At 33.7% G+C, this 27,966-nt stretch overlaps 2 protein-coding genes across 2 annotated transcripts in view; both read right to left on the reverse strand.

Annotated features, from left to right (window-relative positions):
- LOC127865236 (uncharacterized) overlaps window positions 1-4,151 on the reverse strand; it is a 236,843-nt gene extending 232,692 nt beyond the window's left edge. Inside the window, exons 1-2 of the mRNA XM_052405270.1 lie at window positions 3,978-4,151; window positions 2,512-3,372 (exon numbers count right to left, since the gene is read on the reverse strand). Of these exons, the coding sequence (XP_052261230.1) occupies window positions 2,512-3,372; window positions 3,978-4,099 (983 nt within the window). The 5' untranslated portion in view covers window positions 4,100-4,151. The remainder of the gene's footprint in view (window positions 1-2,511; window positions 3,373-3,977) is intronic.
- Window positions 4,152-5,389: 1,238 nt separating this feature from the next.
- On the reverse strand, window positions 5,390-7,588 carry LOC127864358 (uncharacterized). The gene is made up of 2 exons (XM_052404012.1): window positions 7,361-7,588; window positions 5,390-6,461 (listed from the first exon to the last, which is right to left on the reverse strand). The coding sequence occupies exons 1-2, from the start codon at window positions 7,480-7,482 to the stop codon at window positions 6,107-6,109; spliced, it is 477 nt and encodes a 158-aa protein (XP_052259972.1). The 5' UTR covers window positions 7,483-7,588; the 3' UTR covers window positions 5,390-6,106.
- Window positions 7,589-27,966: the final 20,378 nt, after the last annotated feature.

Below are 27,966 nucleotides of genomic sequence, written 5' to 3' on the forward strand. Positions count from 1 at the left end.
CGCAACACGACTTTTTGTAAGTCATCTTAAATATTTCACGACTGGTAAACGTTTAAATAGACGACATATTGGTTCAGAAATTTGATGGAGTGCTTCGCAAGTGGCAATCATTTTGCAGTGTCTTAAAATAAAATATTTTGTCATCCGGTTACCTTGTATTGCTTCGTTCGGCATTTTTTGGGGCGATTGCTTTCTGCAATTCGCCCCATAGGTATCAAAATATACGTATACCGACGAAAGTAGTCCGCTACTGCATTTAACCACTTTGCATCCAGATTCTGCATTCGCAAACAAAATAGTTCCGATGAGCGCGTTCCATCCATGGCAATGTCTTTTCACTGTGGCATTAGCACCCGAGTAATACGCATTCCTCATTGAAGGTGTATACAGCGACGAAATATCGGTTCAATACTGAACTATCTACACTTAACCGATAGAGCGCATTTATGTTATTTTGTTTTAAGAAATCAACTGCGTTCGCTGTATGGGCGACACAATTTAATTACCCCGCGCTAAATTTTTTACTGTCAAAGTAAACATCTCAATGTTCTGTGCGCTACAAAGTTTTATATGACAATTCGCCCGTGCTTTTCATGCCAGTTTTGAAATTTTTCCTTACACACGAAATACATGTTATGGTTGTCACCTTCACAGCAGCTATATACATACGTAAATGTATATATATGTATAAATATATATATATTTATGAATAATAATTAAATTTACATGATTTATAGAAACCTTATGACAACGTTTGCCTTCACGAAATCTAATACATGTGATACACATAACACTTAGAGTAAAAACCTAGGTCACAAGTTAAAATGACTATATTCAACATTGTATACACAGACGTTTTGCAGTTATGAATGGCGCATACGACAATGACTTGTTTTAAAAAGAAGCATTTACTTTTAACCCGGATAGCTAAATCATATATTATGTTGACAGCCTGTCGGCCTGTTTTATTCAACTAAGGTGATTGGTTGGCATCATGGTGTATAGTGTTTTTACGACCACACCATTTGAGCAAAATCGCCCCACCTGTACTTTCAGTACTTTGATTCTTTTCGTCAGAAGGATACGGAGCTTTTGTCAGAAGTATAAAATTTCGACGGTGAGCGGAATAGTTGTAGTAATCGCCTTATCACCGTGAGAAAAGCACGCATTTCAAAGGATATTTAAGTTGTGAAGGTAATATTATTTCATATTGATTATATTTAAATTATCTTGTTATGGTTAAACTTCGCATTAAACGAAAACAATTGTATGCATACATAAAGGGGCCATCCAACAGATTTTTGCATGTATTGAAACTTGTCATTAAATGCTTTAAATGCTTTATTTTGATAAATTTAAACATTTGAAATAAAAATCTCCTGTAAAAAAACAAACAAGAATACAATTTAAAAATGGAAATAAAAATAGACCTCAACAGGGCTCGAACCACTAATCCCTGGATTCCTGGAATCCTAGACTAAAAAGCCTCCCTCCACGCTCATGTTTGGAACGGATGTATTTTATAGCTATATAAGCAATCCTCGTAATTTCCCAAAATATCGTTTCGCGTCAATACGACGCTTTATCCGTTGGACGGCCCCTTTAATGTGTATTTCGAATAGTTGTAATAATATAAAACTAACAAACATTGCTGTGTACATAGTATAAGTTTTACTTTGTTATGATTGTTGTTAAGCGTTGGTCAATTTAAATCTATGTGATTGCCAAAAAGCATAAGCATATTTCTTATGAAACGCAAATCAAAGATATCAAATTTATTATGCAATATTTACAGTGAACGCTTTCAACAATCTCGATATTCGACATAAGTTGATCAGATTGGGAAAACCAGCACGTACATAAACATAAAACACTCTTCTGTGCTTAATTATATTAATTGTTTCAAGTTGACTGTACCAAGTATTCAGTTGTGTTAGTGCAAATCTTAAAATCATCTTGCAAAAAAAACAACAACAACATTTAGCACTTGGCAAAAATGTTCAAAGATCTACCGTTTATAGAATTGTACATCCACAGCAAGACTGGTTCGAATCGCCACTGTTTGGCCTGCTGTCTTCTCTGTATGATGGCATGACATAGCGTGGTTCTGATGCATTCGATGCATGTTCTGTAGCACGAACGGAGCTGTGGTCAACTGAAGTGTCTGACTTAGAGACCGTGGGTCTTGATGGACTTCCTTGCTTTGAATAATTACTCAGCTGATCGCGGTTCGATGCATGTTCTGTAGCACGAACGGAGCTGTGATCAACTGAAGTGTCTGACTTAGAGACCGTGGGTCTTGATGGACTTCCTTGCTTTGAATAATTACTCAGCTGATCGCGGTTCGATGCATGTTCTGTAGCACGAACGGAGCTGTGATCAACTGAAGAGTCAGACCTGGAGACCGTGGGTCTTGATGGACCTCCTTGCTTTGAATAATTACTCAGCTGATCGCGGTTCGATGCATGTTCTGTAGCACGAACGGAGCTGTGATCAACTGAAGAGTCAGACCTGGAGACCGTGGGTCTTGATGGACTTCCTTGCTTTGAATAATTACTCAGCTGATCGCGGTTTTGAGATCCTGGACTTTCGCATTGCGTTGAATAATTGCTTTGCGGAACACGGTCTTGCGAGACGAAAAGTTCACTTTTCTTTGAATAATTGCTCTGATCCCCGTACTGCGACCCTGAATTACCTCCTTGCGTCGAACAGCTTCTCTGATCACGGTATTGTGATTGTGAAGAGTGGGTATGTCGCTGACTATAATCATCATTTGCCGTACCGATGTCAGAAAAGCACGGATATTTGGATGACGAAGAGCTTATCGGACTTATAATGACCGGGTCTTTGTAGGTCGCTTGCAAACCACTACTTAAAGGGTTGGATGGTAAACTATCTGAAGTCGAACGTATCGTAAGTTGAGGTGAATGTTCAGGGCTGGTTTGAACAGTCATCGCAACGTTGGTTTTTATTGCAGTGGTCATGTGTGCTGGTATAGACGATTGTGGTTTCGATTTTGGTGCCTGGTACGAGAACAGAGTTGGACTTTCGCTAGAATCTTTTACTTTGTATTTCGACTGATACACAGCTGCTTTATTGGATATTCGCAATTTCGATTGAACCTTTGGCTTATATGGTGTTGGTTTGTTATGCCAATACCCTCCTGCAGGTCCACGAACGTGAACGGACGTACCACCGTTATATGATGTCAGCTTTGCCTCGTGTATATATGAGGATATTCGTACCGGAATTGTGTCGCATTTTCCGAGCCGTTCCAGCTCACGAAAAACCCATAAGCGTCGATTGTCTGCGGTAACCCATTTTCCATCGCGGTTCACCACCGTTATCTTCGGAATTGAAGACACTTGACATCTACGAATTGGACATGATTATTGGACAGATTTTTGATAATCCATCTTTATAATTATTTAAATAAAAGTTATCAAAAATGATAACTCAAACAGTAAAACGTACAGAATATTAGATAGGACATCTGTATTTCTTAGTATTAGGTCAACAGACGTAAAAACGGCTATAGAAAGATTTCATGTTCTAAAAGCTATGTTAATCGCACCGTGCCATATTCTTGCATTATACAGTTGTTTAATGTATATATAACGCCCCGATCATTTTTTAAGCATCCTGCGGGTAACTGGTCGTTAAATATGAACGTTATACCTGTATTGGTGAGCGCGTTTGACATGATTTGTTTTCCTTTTGCTTAAACTTATCTACTTCAAATAAAATCTGTGATTCAAGAAATGTTTTCGAAACTCATTCTTGTCGTGTCAATTTTTCGGACCGAGTTTTCAAATACAATAAATTGAACTAACTGTAATTAATGAATATATTATCGAAACAAATACATTAAATATAGCAGTACAACGAATATTACTTTCTTTTAAATTAAACTTCCAGCATCATGTAAAAATCAGTAATTGTAATCAATAACACTCGTGATTTATGTTTTATCTTACCTTCCTTCACAGACGTCATCCAATGTATCACCAATTCTAGTTCCATTGTGTGATGACCGCTTATCAAAGACATTATTGATAGAATCTTGCGAATAAAATATTTGTGATGGTTTAAGATCCATTCATAAATTAAACAACAATCTCCCACAACAAGTTAACGCGTCCTAATGTGCACCAAACTTTAATCACAATCTATACAATCTATAAAATCTAATCAATATTGTAGTTTAGTAGTAATAATAGATTTTCTGAAAACGAAAATTGATATATATACGTAGTCGATTGCTAACGTTTAGGTACTTTTTTTCAATTTTGCCAAGAGTACAGCCATTGGAAAAAATGGCATTATATAAACTATTAAATTAATAGTAGGTACACGCGTACAGATTATCATTTTAATCACACATTGCTTTATGAAGAAATATGATATTAAATTTTAAAGGATGTCCGATAATATTTAGCAGAATTGAAGGAATAACATAATTCATTTTCTCAAAGTTTCGTAACCGTATTTTAACTTTGATCAATATGTCCACTAATATGACAGTAATGACGTCATAGCGCATTACATTACGGTATCGGGCGAAATTACCACGAGACAGGTTAAAGTGACCGTCAACCACAAACGACGAAAAAATAAAAGTTCTAAAATACCGTATTTTTTATAATTATTAGTTTATATTGATTAAAATATCACGCCTGGTATATTACATTCCTTGAAAAAAGTTGTTCAGTTTTCAAATTGACATATATTCGGTAATAACATTTTACTGGGCATGCGTAGTTAATTATATATATATAAATATATATATATATATATATATATATATATATATATATATATATATATATATATATATATATATATATATATATATATATATATATATATATATATATATATATATATATATTATATACATATATTGATCAATCTACTTGCGTTATTTATACAGTGTATATCGTAATGTCACCTATTTTCGCGATGTACTTTCGATTTCACATCGCGAAATTGTATTACCGAATATACTGAAAACAATATATTAATTATTGAAAAAAAAGGTTTTTAGAACGTTTGTGGTTGACGGTCTCAAATAATAGAATATGCGCGCATCATAATCAGCAAAAAAGAAGTGAGGAATGACACTTAATAGCGTCGACTAAATATGATTTAACCCTTTAATCAAATTGTTAATCTTCACTATGGATTTTTTCATAAATTACGACAGCTTTGCTTTTAAATAAAATATCACTAAAAGGATCGATTCTTAATTTTCGCAGCACGACTGTTTAAATGTAATCAATAATAAACGTACCCGATTCGTATGGGTATTTATTGGGTTTACTTTTTGAAAAACATGTTCAATATAGATAATATTTACATTATAACAAAGTCGTAGTAGAAGGTAAAGTTTGCCAAAAACAATCAATAATAACGTATATTTACATAACCCATTATAACATTTTCAGTAAAATCGTCTTCAAGGTATTCATCTTGCATTATTTTAACATTCCAGATGAAACAGGTCTATTGTACACTGCTTGTTTTAGAAGTATCTTGTCATTATATAGATATGATATGGCTGTTTAAAAGCGACATAGTAAATTAAGTAAAAGCTCTATTGAAGTAACTCGACTGCGAACAAAAATTAAGATAAACGTATTTTATATAATGTGGATGGGGTCACAATGAATCAGACAACAGCAACAATTAGATATGCGACGAGTAATCAACATGATGTAATTAACAATATGACTTTGCTTGAAATCATGGAAAGATCGAAAACAAAACACAGCCAACCCGTTTTTGTTCCCCACCTTCCTGCGCATCTGGCTTTGTCTGAAGGTTGGTCTTACTCCATATGTATATGTATGATAAAACAAATATAAAACTAAAGAACACGCTTTATGAATTTGTATCAAATAAATATGTGTATTAAAGTGACATGAAAACAGTACAATCAATCCCCTTTTACTATAAAAACAATATCACAGATGACGATGTATCACAGACGATCGACAACATTCTTTAAGGCTAAATTTCATTATTTAAATAAAAAGTAATTTAATAAAAACAGTGCAATTTAAGTTGATATGGCACGTATTATTCAACTGTTAGACATTTCATATCACCATTCATCACTGTCGTTGTCATGGTTGTCGGAGTTATCACTGTGTGTGAAGTTGTCATCCGAATCGCTGTCATCATACCTTGTTGAGTTCGGAACAATCTGGTAATGGTCCTTGTTTTCATGTTCCTGGTACCTTCTACCCTCTAGGTATCCGCGGATAATAATCGACAGCCCACCGTTTCTCGTAGTACGCCTCGCTTCCGGAATACTTTCTCCGACATTGACCGGTACAGTAAGACACCTCCCGAGCAATTCGAGCTCCTTAAAGACCCAAAGACGTCGGTTGTTCGTTGTCATCCACTTTCCGTCTTGGTTAACTACGGTAATTGCAGGTACTGATTCAAAGCTGCAGCTGCGAATATATTTCATATCTAATGTTATGGCTTTAACAAAAAAAAATGTGAATTACAAGTGATAGTGAAATCATATGATGTTGAATCGCAGTCATATAATACATCCTTATAATGGTTTAAATGTACTAAATTACCAAATAAAAATGTGTGTTTTCACAGTTTATAACTACATGGGAGCGATAATATGCGATCTTATTACTTTTCTTTAAAACATATATAACGCTGATAAATAATAAATCTTGAATACAAGTTAAGAGGAAGTAATACCAGAAAATAAACGAAACCAGAGTTGTTGAAAATACTTTACTGTTGTACACAAGACCAATTTAACTGTGCAGATTAGTAATATCGATACATAGACACATTTTTGTTACCAACAATACTAATTATCATGTTGATATTGACGTTAACGAAAGCGTTATTAATTTCATTTAAAAAAAACTGTATGTTTGATGGCGCCAAATAAGGATAGTTGAGTCATTATATATATCTTATATAACATTCCTCGTTCATGTAATTATGTTTGTTTGTTGAAAATGCGTTCATTGAAATCGTTTATTCTCGCTTTGAAACATAATACGTTTTTTAAATTGTGTTTGCAAACGAATCATCAAACGAAATTGCTGACATGTTATTGTTTTATTAGTCTTTTTTAGAAAAACAATGCCTATCCCCCAACGTGCAATATACCTTTATACAACCGCATTATGTTCACATGTCAGCTTCAATTTTAATAAGACTATTTAAATTAATATGCGTGTGATAATACCCAAGTTTAATCTGAAAATGAAGTGAACAAAACGATAAATATAAGGTTTATTGTAATACTTTATAACTTTGGACGCATACATAGAAGTAAGACGCTCAAATGGAAAGTTAAATAAGTTAGAACGCATACTTTCCCTCGCATATATCGTCCAGGGTTTCTCCAAGTTTGTGCCCATCATGGCTAGATTTCGAATCGAAGTAAATATTGATCGAATCCTGTGAATACAATATTTCCGACGGTTTGAGTTGCATTTAAAACAACAAAATAGAGACAGAAAAATAACACTGTTAACCTTAGCAGTGATTTAAATCGTATCTAACACTGGTTCGTTAGACGTTGGTGGGGACTTCATTTAAAAAAAAAAATGTTTGCATGTTGAGTGCATGTATAATGCATAAACTTCTTCGTTTTCAGAAAACGTAAACTCAGATTACGTATAAATATTGCAGGGAAAACCCGAAGTTGTAATTTGAAACTATGCATGTACTTAATAGGTTCGCTATCTCATGCTTTAGTAGGCTTGAATGTAAGTGGGATCTATCTTCCTACAATAGCGTTTGGTGAATACAGTGTCTACATGGCTTAAATAATTAAATCGATTATATAGAGGATATTTGTTGGATTGGGTGGAATATCGATTTTAATTCACGAGTGATCATAGAAAATTATATTTTCACGAGATGCGCAGCCACGATTGAAAATATATTTTTCTATGATCACGAGTGAATTAAAATCGATATTCCAACCAATTCAACAAATTTTCTTTTTATTTTATGCTCACAAATTAATATTTTTATACGTTTGCCGATTCGTTCAAACCAATTTCCCTGTGGGCGCCCCAAAATATCATTACCGCTTTTACACTAAGCGTTGCAAATAGTTCACAAGAAAACAAACGTTAAACAATAACTTTTTTGTATTTACAATGCAACACATATCAAGTGAAAAGAAAAAAACACCGATAACATCATTTAAAAAATAAATAATCATATGATGACACAATTTGTTTATGTCATGTTGTCGTATAAATATGCGGAGTCTATTTATAGCGTAAATAACGCTAACATTGTGTACATGTATGTTCAAGGGAAGTTACTCCGTATGTTGATATAAATATTCATCGAAGAGCTCTCGCTCTTGGTGGAAGAATGCGTGGGGGTCACAATGGGGTAAAAAAAATAGTGCCGGGAAAACAGTGAAAATTATCGATAATTTTCACTGATAATTTTCACTGTTTTAACAGTGAAATTATCAGTTTTAATTCACTGATATTTCTCTATAAACAACCGGAAAGCATAAAATAAATTGTGAATATTTTATTCGCGCGAATAACTTACACTGTGGTCCCGTGTAAGGCTGCTCTAAACTACCTTACCGTTTCATTTAATTTTGTTATTGAGTTCTAAGAAATGAATGGGGGATCATTCGAGCGACGTGTTTCATAGTTCTATATTTTGTTTCAAAATGTAAAGCGCTAATTGTTTAACTCCATATTACTTGTAAGAGGTGATACCAATTTTATTCCATGTAAAAATGCTGATTAAATTCATCAACGAATATGCACAGATCAGTACAGACTCATGGGGATTTCACAACATTGTACAACACAACAAAGTTTAGAAGGACAATGGAAAAAAGAAAGGCTATGACGAAAACAATGACACACAATCTGAAGAAAATCTATAAACTGAAACCTATACTTTTTTATTGAATGGAGATCATTTACTTTGGTCGTATTTGTTTGAAAGTATAAAGTTTCATCGCCATAAAATAAGGTTCCGATCGAATGGGTGTTGTACATGTATAACTGGTGGACAAGAATGCCTCGCCTGACGCATGCGTATGTTATTAATGACCTCAAAAAGTAATCAATGCTGTTTCAACTATACCCTCGATGTATAGTAAAGATCCGACGATGTTTTGTGAGAATAGATGATCATCCATCGCAGTACAATGTGTCCTTATGCGTCTCCCTGCGATAACAACTAGTTAAGGATGGTCCGAAACAATTGAGTCTTGTTTCGAAACACAAGAACACGTATTCAAACTCATCGTACAGGCGTACACATGCACGCGATTATCGTGCACAACCCAAATGACCGTCCATTTTTCCTATGCCGCGTCTATCCATTTACATATAGTTGTTTAATGTTCTTCACAGTTCGATTAAAATAAAGGAAACTATCTAACCTCTTCTAGAATTGTCTCCCTCAATAGTAACATGCGCTGTTATAACAATATTAGTTTCTGTGTTTATAAAAGCCAAACCATAAAGAAAGGTTCAGCATTTACTGGATCGCTCCCTAAGGTTCGGTAAATCGTATTGGTTTTCATCGTCGTCGTAGCCCGTGTCAGGATGGCCCTTCCAATAATTTAAATAACACAGTTGCGAGGTTTCAAAATGGACATTGGATCATGAAAACTAAATATAGACCAGTTCTTGTATAAATAAAACATCCTTCGCAGTAGTATACTTCTTATAACGCCGATAAAATGTCATAATAAAGCTCTCTAGAGTTCTGAACAAAACGCTAATTTTGTCAAACGAACAATATAAACGCACGAATTTCTGCATTGTTGTTCACTTATAAAACTATTGATGCTTACCATTTTAGGAATGATGAATGACGCCATAGTCGTGTTCTTAGATAAATACGAATTTTGTAAATTAACTTACATAAATTTAGAGATCATACGAGACCTGTATAAAGCGATCTGAACTGATCATAACTGATATATACCAAGCGCTATCTATACCTGTCGCTTAGCAATCAAATGTATTTAGGAATCGTACATCCTAAATATAGTTCTCTTGCGGCAATCATTTAACATTAACATTCTTTTTAACTAACAATAACCTTTTAAGAGGATATCTAGATTAGCAACAGATTATGCATTAAACAATTTACAATTATACTTCTCCCTGACCTAAATAGACTTGCAGTTATGACATAAAAGAAATATAACGGGAACAATATATCGAACAGAATTCCACAGCTAAAAGTGATTTTTAGGAATGGCGAAGTTTACACAAATAGCAAGGAATCAAGATTTAAAGACAATGAATAGTGCCTTAGAATAACTTGAAGTCGTTTTATTATAATAATACACTGTTAAATCACTTAGATATAAATATCACCGATATAATAATTGCAAGATGAAGGTTTGGCTAGCATACTTGCATTTCGCACATTGCCAGTAAGTTTAGAATTCAAGTTTTGTTAAGCATTATCAGACGAAACTTATTCACATGATTACTCTTGGTTAATATTACGACCACACACAACACATCTAAGGTATGGGAGAGTGTAATGGTTGAGTGATACTTTAAACAATAACAGTTTGTTTACATTATTACATTACAAATAATAAACAATGTAGTGAATACTCATGGGCCTAACAGTAGAATTTGCTTTCCACATTGACTGGAAATAATGTCAACTGCACATAAAATACAATAAGAAATAAAATAAAAATAAAACGACTATGAATAAATATTTGTATGGCGTTGTAAGCAAGCACACGTTTCAGGCTTTTGAAGAAGTGCTATTAAGAGATTTAAAATAAGCATTAACAATTTCTAATTTCTACAGCGTATGCAAGAAACAAAAATAACGTTAATATATTGTTTATATATTAGTAATATTAAGGGATTTAGCATAAGCAGTAACCATAAGCAATAACGAGTATTTGTGTAAGCGTATACAAGAAACAAAAAAAAATGTTATAAAGCAGAGCGCTTATGCGAGTGAATAACACAATACTACTACTGAGCAGTGTGCATGCTCTGGCAAATAAACCATTCCACATTAAAAAGATAAATAGTTAGCATCTCCTTTATTAAATAATAAATAAAATCATCTGAGCAAGAAGTTTTTTAAATAAACTATTGTAGGATAGAAAATGTACGTTACGCTTTATTGCTAAACTAAATGGTATTGTTTTTTGTTGTAAATATTAGACTTTCATATTTTGATTCGGTGTACTATAATTTCTAGTATATACATAATATTTATCGTTTTCAGAAACAGTTTTTATTGTCATTCCAGGAATGTTCATATGAAACCTATTTGGACGATAGTAGTGAACAGAATAGAAACTACATTTTACACAACAACATGAACTGAAAATACGATTTCAATCATTAACAATATATTATTTGCATTTAATGATATATAGGATATAATTAAAACTAAAGATTTACTAAAGCTCTTTAAAGTTTCGTTCACGTTGAATGTTTATGTACTGTATATACAGTATATGCTGTATAGCTGGATTGGGAGAATAGTGCTTGCTTTAGTTTCGTAAGTCAATTTAAATCTGATAAAAGAACAGATCGAGTAATGCTATAATACAACTTTCACATATGTTACGTCTGCGGTAAATCTATCTGAAGGCATACGCAGTTCAAAAGACATACTTTATTAAACAGGTCCGTAAATGGGCTATTTTAATGTTATCGGGATACATATCCAATCGTTACTTCTACTTCGTTTTAATATTAAGATTCGATCGACAAACAATCTGAAGAAGCAGTTCGAAGAAAATGAAGTGCGTACAAACAACCAATTAACTATGGTTACCCTGTCCACATTAAAACTGTCACACAGTATAAAGACGTCAAAAAACTATTAAAGATAGGGCTATTTATACTGCTGGTCTTTGATGTGTGAAAATGTAATAAACGGTCACTTGATTTTGACGATGTTCGCATGAGTAAAACCTGTATATATGAATAAAACATGTTTTATTAGTATTGTAGCTCAAAATGTTTTTAAACGGGCACAGCATAATTCAATTTTTTAAGTAAAAAATGAAATAAAGTCGTATTTAGCTTCTTTTGTGAAAACGAAACAAATCAAATGTATGATTATCGAAAAGATAACACAGCACAATTAGAAAAATGAAGTGTATCAATTCTATTCGAACAATAAACCATATTAAAATTATGTTTATAAAATATTAAATATTACCAAAAAAACATTTAATCCAGTTTATTCGTGTAAGCAATTCAGCCAAGTATTGTGATTGACAAAGATTATAGCAATAGATCAAATACAACGGTCTTAATAATTGATGAAACGAAATATGATTTTCTTTGCAAAACAAAATGAAATCTTGATCACCTTTATCCTGCCTATTTAGTCATGTTTGTGTACGTTTAAAACATGCGCTGGCAGGTGTGTTAAGTGAAGTTGTATTATCGACAATGTACTCAATTAAAACATTCGTGTTCACATACAGAGCGTTTATACGCGTTGCATTAACGTGTTTCAGTTACGTCCATTATTAAATTATTACGATGTAGATCAGGTAAGTACTTAAACGAAAATTTGTAATGTCATTTTAATAATCGGACTTGAACTCGATACAAAAAGCTGATAATTTGCCAAGAGAGTTTAAATTAGTGTCAATGTCTACTCAGAAGTAAAAAACGTAAATGGCTTTCATAATTACCTTTCCATTAAGTTTCCTTTAATTTCCTTGAATTTGTATGATGTTTCGTTGTCCATGTTAATGGGAACGTTATTGAAAGGGTTGTTTCCTCTAAGGGCATTGCTACTACTTTGTATAAGTTAAGTGGTCTGCTCAGAAATACTGAATTCATTTGGAATTAACTTTATGGATACGATGAAGTCCACAAATGACGGTGATCGCTTACATCTTAACATAATAGTAAAGTCTTCGATTTTGTCTTTATTAAAAGTAGTTTAAAAATAAGTTCAACAAAAAATATAATCATAAACTATTATATAATATCCTGTTTAGTATGTTAATTTTGGCTAGAAAGGTAAGAACATATTCTCGAAATTAAGACAGAACTGAAGAACATTTAATTAAATGTTGACGGACAATCATAGCCAAAACAAAACGATTCATGGGCTGAAAATATTAGACTATTTAAAGACAAACATATCGTTCACTATTTATATCCGAAATTCTGACGTCCGTATAATACTGGTTCTTGAGTTTATAGGACATTATAAAACACATATGTTTTCGTGTCCAATGTTAACGAAACTCAGAATAAAACGTATAATTCAAAGAACCTTGTTAAACCATCTTAGACGAAAATCTCTTGGTTTCTCCGAGAAATAATCCTACTTAGACTAAGCTTACCGAAATCCGACAGCATACTTCACTTCTTCATATGCGAACCGTATCTCGTAATACACTGTTGGCGTTAGTGTTTTCAAAAGTGCTCTTTGACAAAAGGTCAACTCAAGTCCGATTTTATAACAATAGGTTATATCCCCGCGCGCAAAAAGAGATATAGGAATAAATGTCAAGTATTGTTTGCTTATCGTGTAAAAAATAGCCTTTCTTAATGCAGTTAAAAGATATATTTTCATTTACAAATGAAATTAGGTATCAGCCGTAAAAGTCATGTTATTGAATACACATAGTTTCACGAAAAAAAAGCCATAGTACGTAACATAGTATGTGTGGATAGATATGTCGGGCACAGTGGTGATCATCGATGACATTAAATGAAATGACGCATGGTCTGCATGAGATACGTTCATAATGGCTGTGCGTCAACAAAATTAGATACCGACTGGTTGTTTACTGTTTAATGAAGTATCGAATAGAAAGGAAAGGTCATTAACGCAATATATGAACATGATTCAAGACGCATAACGGCAAATGAACAACATTTATTCAGATATCAGGATAGGGTGAAAGGTACAAGGTAATAGAAGGTATTCTACAGATTTTGTGACTAAATAATAATTATATTTTGTTTAACCTAATTGATTTAACGTATGATGTATCGAGTAGAAATTTATGTATTAAAATCACTGTCGAAAACAATAGTTAAAAAGCCTGCTTTGAATATAACAATTATTCATGTATTTTTCATATCGCAATATTAAAAACAAAAATAAGTGTTATAAGTGTGGGTTTGTCATGCTCATTTTTGAAACATTAGATCAACATAGCATCTACTTTGTAGTCCAATAGCTCGTTCAGTAGAATTACTGTCATTAAATCGAGCATTTTTATGTCTATTTTAGCAGAGTTTAACTGGATGAATTTATTAAATAAATATGAAGCACTATATCTCATGAATGAATTTATTTATTGTATTATTACGTATAAAAAGGTGCAGATTTAAGTTGAACACTATAATACTATAATAATATTAATAATGCCCAATTATGCCAGGGGAACAATACATTTTAACCGACGTTAAAACTAATTATACACAACATAAAATCGCTGTCTCTATTTGGTTCGAGTCTGCAAATAGAGTTAAATAAAGGTAAGCGTAGGGTATCGCTTAAAATTGTTTACTTAATAATTTCAATAAATCAATTTCAGAATAGTAACTATGGATTCCACTGTTGTGAACGCTAACACTTCTTTCAACACAACACTGCCATACCCCAAAACGATGCCGTTACCATGGCAGGACGTTCGCGATGCATTTATGTGGGCAACTGCAATTTTTACACCATGTTGCATTATCGTCTGTGTTGTCGGTAATTCCTTAACAATTGCCGTAATGCTTTCAAAATCTTTTTCGAATATGTATATTAGATATGTATTGTTGGTGTTGGCAATTTCGGACTCTATTTTTCTCACATCGTTTACATTTAACAGAGACTTCGTCATCGAATTCGTCGGTTATGACATAAAAGCACTATCATCGGCGTGTTGTAAACTATATTTTGTCGTCGTTAAGACATTTAAAATGATGTCATCGTGGCTAGTAGCATTAATCTGTTTTGAAAGATTCGTCGCTATTGTGTTTCCATTCAAGGCGAAAACATGGTTCACACCGAAGACAACACTCTACACAGTGATTGGGATATTTTCCATTATGTCATCCTACAATTGTTTATGGTCCGTTTCGTCAGAAATCGTGGGTGGAATTTGTAAACCGGATATCGCTACCATTGACAGGCATGATTTAAGTCACGTTCTTATGTTGGTCGGGACTGCTTTACATTCATGGATACCGATGGCTATAATGTTATTGCTAACGCCGTTGACGATAAACGCCTTGATGGTTCAACACGGTAAGAGAAAGTCTATGACTACGGCTGCGGCCCAACGATTACATGTAAATCAAGTCAGAAACCAGCCAAACATCAGCGACGTAGAAAATGACGCATCAAATGAGTCCGTCCGGATATCAATTATGCTGATTTCCGTAGTAATTGTATACATAGTTTTTATGTTACCCATTACTGTTGTACATAATATGGCTTTTATAAGAAATATTAGTATGATGGATAAAAATAGCCTGCAGTATTTTGTTCTGTTTCAAGCAGCGCATATTCTTCAAGATTTGAATTTTACTACAAACGTTTTCATGTATGTCTTGAGCTCAAAGCAGTTTAAAAATGAACTATTTAAGATCTTAAAATTGCGACGTAATTTGTATGTACATCGATCGCGAATTATAAGAGCTGAATCTACACAATTGAGCGTAATCGGAAATGACAACAACGTACGCGTATAGAATGTAGCTTTCGGCGTTTGAAAAATACAGTGCATATGGTTTTACATTAAATTATTTACGAATACAAGGAATATGAGATTACAAGTATTTAGATAGTATTAAGTGAACCTTGGTTGAGCAGCTCGTATAGGCATGCATAGATGTCTTAATTACTACATTGTTACTTTTTCATAAAAAGATTACAATCGTGTTGAGAACATTTTTTATACTGCAGATTGAAAACAATTTGTGAGTATTTATTGCCTTCGTTAAATTTAATTCATGATTGTTGAATTGCATCTCAAACACTTGGTATCAATGTACATTAATATGTTTCGATTTTACCGCGTTTTCATATGTGTTTGTTTAGAAAATAGTGTCTTAAACAAAACGATTTGTTAATCGGTGATGGTGGTTCCTTTTCTACGTATTGAAATGTTATATTCATGAGATTTTCTGGTATTTGATTACTGAAATGACAATCGGCAAGTAAGAGTAGAGTGAACATGATGCTCATAAACAGTAAAGGGAAAACGTTTATGCATATAATCGTTACTTTACATTATAAAAGACGACTGATCTCGATAATTGCTTGTTATCGAGAAGTTGCACCTTGCATAACGCTATCTTCCTAAAATGAATAACCATTATCTTAAGTTAAAATATATACCATCAATGCATGGGTGGGAAAAATTGTTATCAAGTGAATGTTTAGCTGTTAATTGTCTCTATATTCACTTTCATAGCTTTTTAATGTCAATTGCAAGGCTATGAGAGCAATTTAAATTTAAACTTCCGTGTAAGCAAGAACTTCCAGTATGATAATAAGTGTGACCTTTCTCATGTCATTCAACTGGTTTCAACCCACAATACTGAGCAATAACGATTTAAAAGCGGTGACCCAAGGTTTTCTCATTTACAATTTATTGTTGTGTTTTCTAAAATGTCCTGTATGGAATACAAAAAAATCGTATTGACCTTAATTAAAAAGCAGCAGTTGGTAACGTGACTTGAAAGGCTTTAATTTCAGTATAAGTCGCTAATTTTACGTGGTGTGTTTTGTATATTCCATATCATGTGTTACTATCGTTGTTTTCTTTAAAAGCTCGTTGTCCATAAACTAGTTTGCACCATAGCTAATTTGATATGTTAAACATGTATAGTGGAATATAATATTCAAAGTATTAAATGTGGTTTAGATGTTGTATTTCCTTTCAATCACTAGTGATGTTTTAAATAAATGTGTCTATTTCCAAAAAATAGTTTTGTTCAATTGTTTAGAAACAATAGTATACATTCTTAGTACATTTAATACAACTAGTCTTTAATTATCGCTTCTTTATATATATAATGGTATTATCCAAAAGTGCCCCGCAAACTGATTTTCCTATTACGATGATTATAATCGTCCCGCCGATAGAACGCAGAAGAGGAAAGCTGACTGACATATTTGATACGCTGCTCAAATTAGAAAAAAGAGATCGATTTTTAGGTTTTTAGCAACATGGAATATCTATTACGAATAGAATACATTGCGTTGCATCTATTAGTGTAAATCGCTATAAACAAACAGTCAAAGCGCAACATAAGGATAACATAAACTTTCTAGAATAAAAGAAGATTTAGCAAACACACATGATCAATTCTTTAGCATAAAGTAAAATACTTGCCATAATAAAAATATTATGAAAGTTTATTGTCGGACACAGTACGAAAATTGGCGTACAGTCTATGAAATTGAAAATCTTTTAGATCTCGTCAGATCTAGAGGTAATGTCTTACTAGCTTTTATTGTTATGAGCGGCAGAATTGTACATGCTATCAATCTGACAGTTAGAGTTTGTTTTTACATTTAGTTGTTGACATTATTCAACGATTATATGCGATTCGAATAAGGTATCAACAAAACATTAAAAAAAACTTTTTGGAAATCAAATCATCAACAAGTAATAACGTGTATTAAAAAAGCCTGCACTAAAACGGGTATATCTAAAGTAATATGTTAATTGGATTGGAGTAAAAACAATCTGGTGAAAAACATATATGGGACTTTAAAGGTTATATTGAAAATATTATGATACAGGTCAATACACTGCGCTGTGTGGGGATGGATCAATAATATTAGTGACTAGTCGAAAATGGTTATCACACATTTTCAGGGTTTTTTTAAATAGCGCACTGGCCAAGTTCATTAGAGTATTGCATTTGTGTTTTTATTGAAACACAACTAAAATATCTTATAAAAGCTGATAAAGTATATAACGTTAACTTCAAGAGTCAAGAAGGCTTTGAAGAAGCACTCATATACTTTCTTAAAACTCATGCACGTTTTTTTAAATTAAAAAGCAACATATTGTGATTTAATCACAATCTAAATTCCGTAAATACTACACACACATATATATATATATATGCTAATGAGACACCATTACAAACCATGGTTTATGACTATTATTATAACATCAGCTATGCTGAATTTATTTCAAAACAACAGACAGAACCCTATAACTGTTTGTAAAAAAACAGGAAACATTATTTGACAGTAAAATAATGCTTATGATTTGACTGTGATTATGTTAATGTAAGAAATAACTAAGACGACGGTTCAATGATGTCTTGACAGTACGATGCAGCTGGCAGACCTTTTATGAAGGTAACTCAGTTTCAATTTGGAAAGTTTAAGTTAAAAGGAAGCTCTTCTACGGAAAAAAATAGTTGTCTTTCCCTTTTTTTCAAATTTTTCAGCTTCTATTCATAATTCAATAAAAGTCCATACTTTGTCTCTAATATTTGTGTCAAACACACCATCTCATAGATTTTTCATCAAAAGATCATGCCGCAATGCATTAATATTAAAATCTGACATTCACTTTACAATTCCGGAATCCCGTCCAAAATTCCGGATAGCCGTGGTGAGAAGCACGTAAACCAACCACTGTGCTGACGAAAATCCTTTTATATTTATTGAATTGTAGTCATTTTGTAACCAGAGAAAAAGAAAGAGAGAAAGAGAGCGCATGTAAGAAACCGTTTTCGTATCATTTTCTTCTGAATACTTAGGTCCATGAACATAACTCTGGAAAGACGTAATGTCGACAGTGCATATATAAACCAATCAAAAACTAGCATTGTTTACCCGACATAAGCATTGATTTTTATTTTTTTATTACAAGTTATGACTGCAAAACAATTTATTACATATTAAATGATTGGATAACAGCAACACGTTAAACAACTTTTAATTTGTCTGATTTCCAGACAGTTCTATTTCAGGAATGGGACATGATAGAAAAGTGTCAACAATTACTTTCTCAGACAATTTATTGCGTTTTACTACATCCTTAATTGATACTCTTCCTATTCTGTAGTTAAAATCGAATGCGTCATTAGCCCAATAACAAAGTATCACCAGGCACTTACGTATACCTTGATTCTTGTGGAATATTGCATTATTGCGAATTCAGTGGCAACTGGATGTCTGATCGACAGTTGTTGGCTGTGCTACTAAAGGTATTATATTATTGAGTTTGACGTATTGAAGTAACAATAAGAACAGACAGTTTATTAATTTTAATACGTAAGTATATCGTCACGAATGGATATTTTAATAAAAAATATGTCACGTGCCAGTACACTATAGTAGAAAACTAAATCGATAATATATCATATATCTATATAAACTAAATGATATTTTGTAACAAAATAACAGACGAGGACAACAAAGAGTTTAAACAGATGAAACATTAAAAAAATTGAATTTAGTAAGGACGCAATTACGTTTCTTTAACTAAATATATAAGTTTGAAAAAAAGAACAATTAAAGAAATAATTCACATACTATCAATCACTGTAAAGTAGTACATAAACTTCTTTCAATGGAAGTACAGAGAAATGTTAATTTAAATAAGTCGTCTTTATACAAGTTTTTCGTATTGTTAAGGCTTCCTTTACTATTTACATTAAATATTTCAATGAACATTTTGATGTTAATAATCTTTACAACTTAAAAGCATATGGATTCATGTATTATAATAGTTAAATGTATTTTTGTCGTAACAAACTCTAACATTAACACACAAAAATAAAATGGAATACATATTATATGCTCCTATGGTCACAACAAAGGCAATAACGTTATTCCCACCAGATATGGCTGCGTGTATCTTCCGGTCTGAATTCTCAAGTGGTGGGCAAAAGCCCTTAATTTAAAAAAAAAATACAAACGTAAACTCGTTTGCAATCAATTTAAGTAGTATTCATATCCAATAATAGTTTTTTAACATTCTATAATACCTTGTATAGAAAATCTATTCATATAGCCTAACCATTCCTGGTTGAAGGTGTCAATAAGTCTACACTTAAATCAGCTTAAAAACCATGACCAAAAAATTGCATATTAAAACAAGATCTTTTGTTTCGTTTGTCAAATATAATCATGATTCACTATTATTTCAATTAATTTGTATTTAAACGTTCTGTTTCATTGTTTATAACGATTTAAAAATAGCGAAGATTAATCATCTAACGATCGTAGTCATGTTTATATGTTAATTAAGGTATTGTAAAATCAACAAAATACGTATACTTAACTCGATAATAATATTTGGTTTATTGGTCTTTATTTTTGGTAAATGAAACAAGTATAACACAACAACTGCTCAGAGATATTACTGGTTTCGAGCATAGCTCTATAATAACCTTAATGCCATTGTATACGATGTAATGAACTATGGTCTATTCAATTTTATTGTTCTTATTTTTGATATCAGATTTTACTTTGTATCGTATGTCACATATTTTATGTAAAATCAATATGGACTGTTCATTCATGTATAAAGATAATATAATTATGACAAAATCAAAAGTGCCAAACTAGACATCCATCAGATCTGGAAAAATTATGAAATTGTTTGTTGCTCTACAACAAGATGTGATGGTATTATGTAAACGATAGGCAGTGCAAATTAAATGTATTTTTCCGGAAACATTATCAGCATTGTTTCGACATCTTAATGATAAGGTCCCGTTTGACCACAAAAATGTTTTCAGAGTCGCACAATTTAACAGAGCTGTCAATTTCTTTTTTGTTAGCGCTAATAGAAATTAAAGTACGAAGACATTTAAACAGCTGCTAATGCTCGCAAACGGCGCTGCTTTCAAATACATGTTATTTTGGATAAAGAAAGTATTGTGAAAGCATGCAAAAATTTGAAAAGGCAAGAGAAAAAATCAACTTAAGCAATGTCGGAGCCTGGTTCCCCCATTTCAAGACAATTACTCGTCATAGTCACATCACGGATTTAATAAAATGTACGTTATAATAATATTAAGCGATTTCAGCGGAACCCATTACTTATGAAAAAGTTCTGCAGGAGTGTTCCCTATATGTCGAGTAAAATGATATGCTTCTGTCAATTCACTTTAATTTATTCTGATCGACATCTACGATGTTTTTACTATTTCCATAAAAATTCTCTTGATCAAGTACAGCGTGTTCATATTAGAAACCAACAAATGCAAATCAGTCTAAATACTTGATAAAATGCCAATAATACAGTAGAACACGCGAAACTGGCCCACTGCAGGAATTACCGATAATTATGCATTACAATTCAATACAGGAATAATCGACCATTATGCACAACAAAGCACAAGGTAACGCGATACGAACTCAATACAGCAATAACCACGAGAAGAGCACAACAAAACAGAAGTAAACGTTATACGTACTAAAGGCAGCAATGTCCTACAAATACTTACTAACTTAAAGACGAATTCCTATGACCACGATGATCTGGTTTCAATCTTACTGAGTCTCTTCAAATTGGTATGTTTTCAAACTTAACCAGTATTATAGTTATTACATCACGTTGTTTTGCGTGTATTCAATTTAAAACATAACAAAAGAAAATAAAGTTGACAAACATGAACACTTTTCTATGACCTCTTGAGCACAAACAATATGACTTTGCGTGCGAAAGCTTTAATTAAGTTATCACTAAGATATATTTGTATTCATAAGTTGGATGCAGAAAAAGGTTCCCTGCTTGTTGTGTGAGAAAAAAAAAGTAACCCTTCATACAAAACGGGAAATAAACAAATATATAAATCATGCCGAAAAACTCGGATAGGATACCGGCTTTCGATCCGGCTAGAGTTACACTATAAAAACGTGTATCATAGATTCGTGTTTAGAAACAAAATTGCCTTACATTCACATACCTGGAAAACATGCACAAAACAATATCAAAAGAGCTTAGATATTCGCTTAACCTTAACACGATAAAATGCAAAACAGTAAAGTATATAACACTCAAAGTCACGATAACAATGTTCTCGAACAACCATTCAAGATGAAGTCGTATATTCGATTACCTCTATATGACGTGCCAAAAAGCTGGTATGACTTTAACTAAATGTATATTCATTTTTCCTTGGGAAAATGGGATAAAAACAAGAAAGATGAAACCAGATAACGTTCGACGTATTAACGTTATTTTAAATGAAACTACATTCACGTTGAAAACTTGGGATTCGAGTGGTATAACTGTGAGTTTCAAACAACATATATAGTAAATTTTAGGGATTTAAAAAAAATACAGTTCTGAAAAGACGACAAGCTTAGCAATAATCACATTTCCTGTGGGTAAGCTTGTTGCTCCTTTCTATTTTTAATGCAGCATTTTGTTTAAAAACATGAAACAATAAACACCGTAATAGCATAATAAGCATGCACATCACCCAAATAGGAACTTGCTCTTCGAATATATATTGATCAAGAATATATTTCCACTCATTTGTTCACATGCGCCCGACTCATATTGTGATAAACTTTTTTTATAGAACGGGTCTGATGTATCACCGACTCGAGTGGGTGATATATCAGTTCATACAGTCAATTTATGCAAACAATAATACTGACATCTTTCCAATATACTTAATGATCGATCACTGTCTTATCTTCAATTACAGTTGTAAAGAATTTCCAAAGTAAGCAATGTCCTTATGTTTACTGTTTTCGACCACGTGTTTTTCCCGCGTAACTTGGCTACGAGGGCGACAGGCAAACTTCCTGTGCCATTTATGCAACGGAGGTGAAGGTGATCTAAGGGATATGAGATAGCAAAAGGCCTGGATACAAAACAGGACAATATTTGCGCAGCTACTCTTTTCAGAGTTATGGGCAGAGACTGCTATCAAATTTGTCAACACTTAGATTTTCCTGACGGCGATAGGACAAAGGTGAGTGCAAAACTCAAAGCACTGAAATAACATTTTATGCCAAAAACAAACGTCATGTATGAACGATATGTTTTCAAAACTTCCGATCAGTTACAACACGAAGAGGTAGACGAATACGCTACCAGTCTGAGGGGTTTCTCTAACTCCTGCATTTCGGCACTTTGCAAATCAACTGATTCGTGATATAGTAGTGTTAGGCACCAAAGACAGTGGAGCAAGGTCACGGATGCTTCGTGAACCAAAGTTAAAACTTGCGAAAGCATTTGGCATGTGTAGAACGAGCAAAATAGAAGATAGCCTAATGAAGAAAATATCTTCTCCAGAAGAAGTGAACTATGCTACAAAACATGACAAAAAGAAGCGTGCTTAAGATATTGAAGAAAAAAGTAACTGCCGATACTGTGATGGAACACATGCCAAACGCGAATGTCAAGCATATGAAAAGGTATGCTCAAAGTGCATGAAAAAGGACCATTTTGCAAAAGTTTATCTTAAAAGCTCGAGACCAAAGGTTAACATTGTGGAATTAACTGACTGTAGTGATGCGCAAATCTATACAGATAAACAGTGGTTCGTGATGTAACCATGTCATTGCTGAATACCCGGAAAAATAACAGGAAAATCAAATTCCAAATATAAACTGGTGCGTCATGCAACGGCTTTCCAACCAGTTTGCTATCACGAATAGCAAAAGAGAACAAGCCAATAATTTTGCCATCAAATAACAAAGCTGATATTGCATGACATTGGTATATTACTACCAGTCGGAAAATGCGCAATCAACTGCACTGTGGGTCCAGTTAAAAAAATGATTCAATTTCATGTTGTGGAGATCAACAGCAAAGATACCTCAACATTATTGTCAGCGGCAGCTAGCGCAAAGGTTGTAATCATCACTGTAAATGTGGTAAACAGTGTAGTACAAACACCAGAGACAAGTCTTACCAAGGAATTCATTATTCAAAAATACAGTGATATGTTTGATGACCTGGTATATCTACCAGGGACAAACAATATTAAAATTTATACAACTATAAAACCAGTTCAGCATCAGCCTGGACGGGTACCAGTTGTCAAAAAAGCAGAAGTAAAAGCAGAAATCAAACGACTTATGAAAAAAGGAGGAATCACAAAGTTTGTTGAACCTACGGACTGGATTAGTAGTTTGGTGGTTGTAAGGAAACAAAAAAGCTCAAGGGTTGTTTGGATCCTGAAGATCTAAACAAAGCTATTAAGCATTAAAAGTACATGATGTCAACAATTGATGACATTCTTCATAAACAGTAAAACGCCAAAGTATTTAGAGTTCTTGATGCTAAAGACGGATTTTGGCAAGTAAAATTGGAAGAAAAAAAGTAGCTACCTTACATCATTCCGGACTCAATTCCGTCGATATAGGTGATAACGCCTCCCGTTTGTAATTCCGTCTGCACCAGAGAAATTTCAGCTCAGACAACATGATGCTTTAGATGTAGGTTAATTTATGGTTAAGGCGAAACCATGGAAGAAGCCATAAAATATCATGATTAGAATCTTATTAGTGTTGCGAGCAAGAGCCGTAGGATTGAAGCTAAACAAGTAAAATATAAAGCTTCGACAAACTAAAGTAAGTTACATGTATCACCTCCAGCGGTAATCGTCCAGATCCAAAGAAGATACAAGCAATATTAGATATTCCAAAGTCAATTGAGGTTAAAGGAGTTCAGCGTTTGGATTAGTGAGATATTATTCCAATTTCTTATCACATTTGTCAGAAGCATGTGAACCTTTGCGAAGTTTGACAATAAAGTGGTATTGGCAATCACAAGAAGAAGCCTTTGCCACTATAAAGCGACTAGTGACTGAGCAACAGTGTAAAGAAAATCCCATTAATGTGGAAACTTCGCCCAAAACAGAAGTGGTGACCAGACATCCTTAGGTTAATTACAAAGAAATCAACCTCCAAAGAAATATGAAGATTTCGTTTAAGTACATGTGTACTTAAAAAAGTAGAGTAGTTAAGTTTGTTAAATCAAAAAATAGTTATAGATGATTAAAATTCGTTTATGCATTATGTGTTATGGATAGACTGTGTTTGTAAAGTCAAGGTGTTTTTCCACTCCATGCGAAATTTCACTATCGATTAGTGGTAAAAGTTAAAATATCATACCCTATTGGCGTGTACTTTTTATGCTCCCAGCAAAAGGCATATAGTTTTCGCACTGTCCGTGGGTCGGTCGTTTAGTCTGTCTGTCCGTCCGTCACACTTTTCGTGTCCGCTCTCTAATTCCAGTAGTTTTCATCCGATCTTCACCAAACTTTGTCAGAAGTTGTATCTAGATGATGTCTAGGCCAAGTTCGAAGATGGGTCATGCCGGGTCAAAAACGAGGCCATGGGGTCACGTAGTGCGTTTTAAACATTCATCATGGTGGTCGCTCTCTAATTCAAGTAGTTTGCATCCGATCTTCACCAAACTTGGTCAGAAGTTTAATCTAGATGATCTCAAGGCCAAGTTCGAACATGGGCCATGCGTGTTTATGTTAATATTTCTTTAAATGGTATAGATTACTGGTGCATTTTCTACGTTTTATTATTTCATTGTTTGTAAAGAAGGGAAGATGTTACGATATATAGGAAATTGACTTGCTGAGAGAATATTAGTTTATTGTAACCTATAACGTTGGGTTCTGTGTACTACGTCATCGTATATTGTTGAACAAGATACTACTTGAAACGATACTGCATGAAACACTTAGTAGGGACCGACACGTCTCGGGTCCGAAAAAGACGCATAACCGTTCATACTCGTCGACCTTTATAAGAATATATTGAAAAAATATATAAATGTCAATGCCATTCGTATCACCTGAGCGTCTGAGACCGCATGTTATCAGTCGTGCCTTGTTTGTCAAGAATACCATTTTCATTTTAACGACATCTGCTTAATCGCGGAGGAGATGTTAACGAAACTTTAAATCAATGGTCATTTGTAAGTACGTTCATCTAATGGCATTTTCTGATTTTTTAAAACGTGTTAATGGGATCAAAACTGACCATGACCCAGGGGCCACATCTTTATGACTTGCATGCTCTAGACAATAAAGAATAATGCCATTATCCCGGCAACTATCAAAAGCGTCCAGAGTAAGGTGCGTCGAATGACCATCCACTAGTAGTATCAGCGGTTTTCTGACCTGACGCTCCTCTATATCGGGTATGAATACAGTTTCAAGCCAACTGGTGAACAATTCCGATTCCATCCATCCGTTTCTACTTTTGCCTCAAACTGCTTCATCAGACCCCTCAAGCATATTCCTGGTGATTCTCCGGCCTGGAAACACACTCATCGGTCTGAGGAATTGTGCTGCTGCACTCATGCCAACCAGAACCGTGATCTGGGATTTGTCAGATGCGGATACGCTGTAGACGGATTTCGTCCTACGCACACCAAGTACATGGCCCGTTTTTACTGCCAGGGAAAATCCTTACACATCCACGTTGTACATTCTGGTAGGATCTAAGAGTATATTTTTGTCCTCGACAACCTCATAAATGTCCTCTCTAAAGTCATGAAACCATCCTTCAGCACGCTCTGCGGTTATCACCGCACGTTCTTTCCCAAGTTGTCTGGGAGATCTCAGTTAAATGTCAGGGTGCCTCTCCATTAACGCATAGTACCAGTCCTTTCCAGGCACCCCATCTTTAAACGGCGTTTTGCGTCCATCTTCCTTTACAATTTTGCCAACAGTCCTTATCAGGTCATATTTAGTCCGTCCATAACCGATACGTGACCTTTTTCAGCCACTCGACTATCATCTTCTCATCAGCAGCTGTGAGAAATGTATGTGCATTCGATGTTGGAATAAACCTTAACCTCAAGCATCGTTTACCTTTGTACATTGTAGAGCCTGGATGCCTTTTAAGTAACCCATAGATTTACTTTTTACTGCTCTAACTGCGTTTTGCAGGGCAGTCTTGTCATACTTTAGTGGACGACTCATCCTAGAAATAAAATTCAGAGTCTAAACAACTTACAAAATACATAGCAATAGGGTCAGCAAACACCCCAGACTGATAAAATTATCTAAACATTTGACTTTCGTGTTGTTGTTTTCTTAGAAAGGTATAAATTGACCCAATTTCATTATTTCAAAACCATTTATATTGACACATGGGCAATAGAATATCATTTGCTAATGTAAGTACAAGTTTTTACATACATTTGTATCAAGTTTCATTCTAAAAAAAACAAGTATCCGGAAAGGCACTATTGAATTTTATGTCGGGCTCTTTCGTATACCTACGTAATACCCATACAAATCGCATGAAGTCACATTTATACTTGTCACTTATGACTGTAACCATTTACATAACATAGTTCACTTGTACGCTGTCAAGCTTAAATATAAACAGTATTATTCGAAAATAATGTCATTAAGGTTGCTTAGCATACCCAGTAAGAACGTCCAAAAAAATTCTTACCTTCAGAACAATTTTTTTTCTAGTTTTTCAAAATGTCCGCGCCTTGAAACATTGCAAAACCGGTAAAGAAAAATCGCGCTTTCTGCTCATGCGTAGATAATGACTTCCAAGAGGTAAAATGTATTTCGGAATGTCTAAATGTATCCGGACTTAGACCCTATTTGGAGAAGCCCGATATTTTAAATAACCACAAGGCTCAGAGGTAGTACAAACATACACACAATTTGTAGTGTTTATACATACATGGTTGCTACAAGATGACTGTTGTCCTACCATTACTATAAAAATTGAAAAAGTTTATTCCATTAGCACCAGTCCATCCTAGTCCGGCTATGCAATAAGTGTGCAAAGAGAATCTTATGGTGGTCCTTTTAGACAGACTTTTATTTTCCTCCATTCATGAAGAGCATAGCATATAATACAAGCAAGGAAGTACAATCGAGTATATACACACACATGAGATCATAAATGAAACAACTCAATACATTCAATTAGATTATTTACAAACATAAGTACAACATAGCTATGTAGATGATAAATAATTGTTAATTCCTAAGAAAAATAATCACAGTGAAATAA

The sequence above is a fragment of the Dreissena polymorpha genome, chromosome 1 (assembly GCF_020536995.1).
Source record: "Dreissena polymorpha isolate Duluth1 chromosome 1, UMN_Dpol_1.0, whole genome shotgun sequence".
In the NCBI taxonomy this organism is placed as follows: domain Eukaryota; kingdom Metazoa; phylum Mollusca; class Bivalvia; order Myida; family Dreissenidae; genus Dreissena; species Dreissena polymorpha.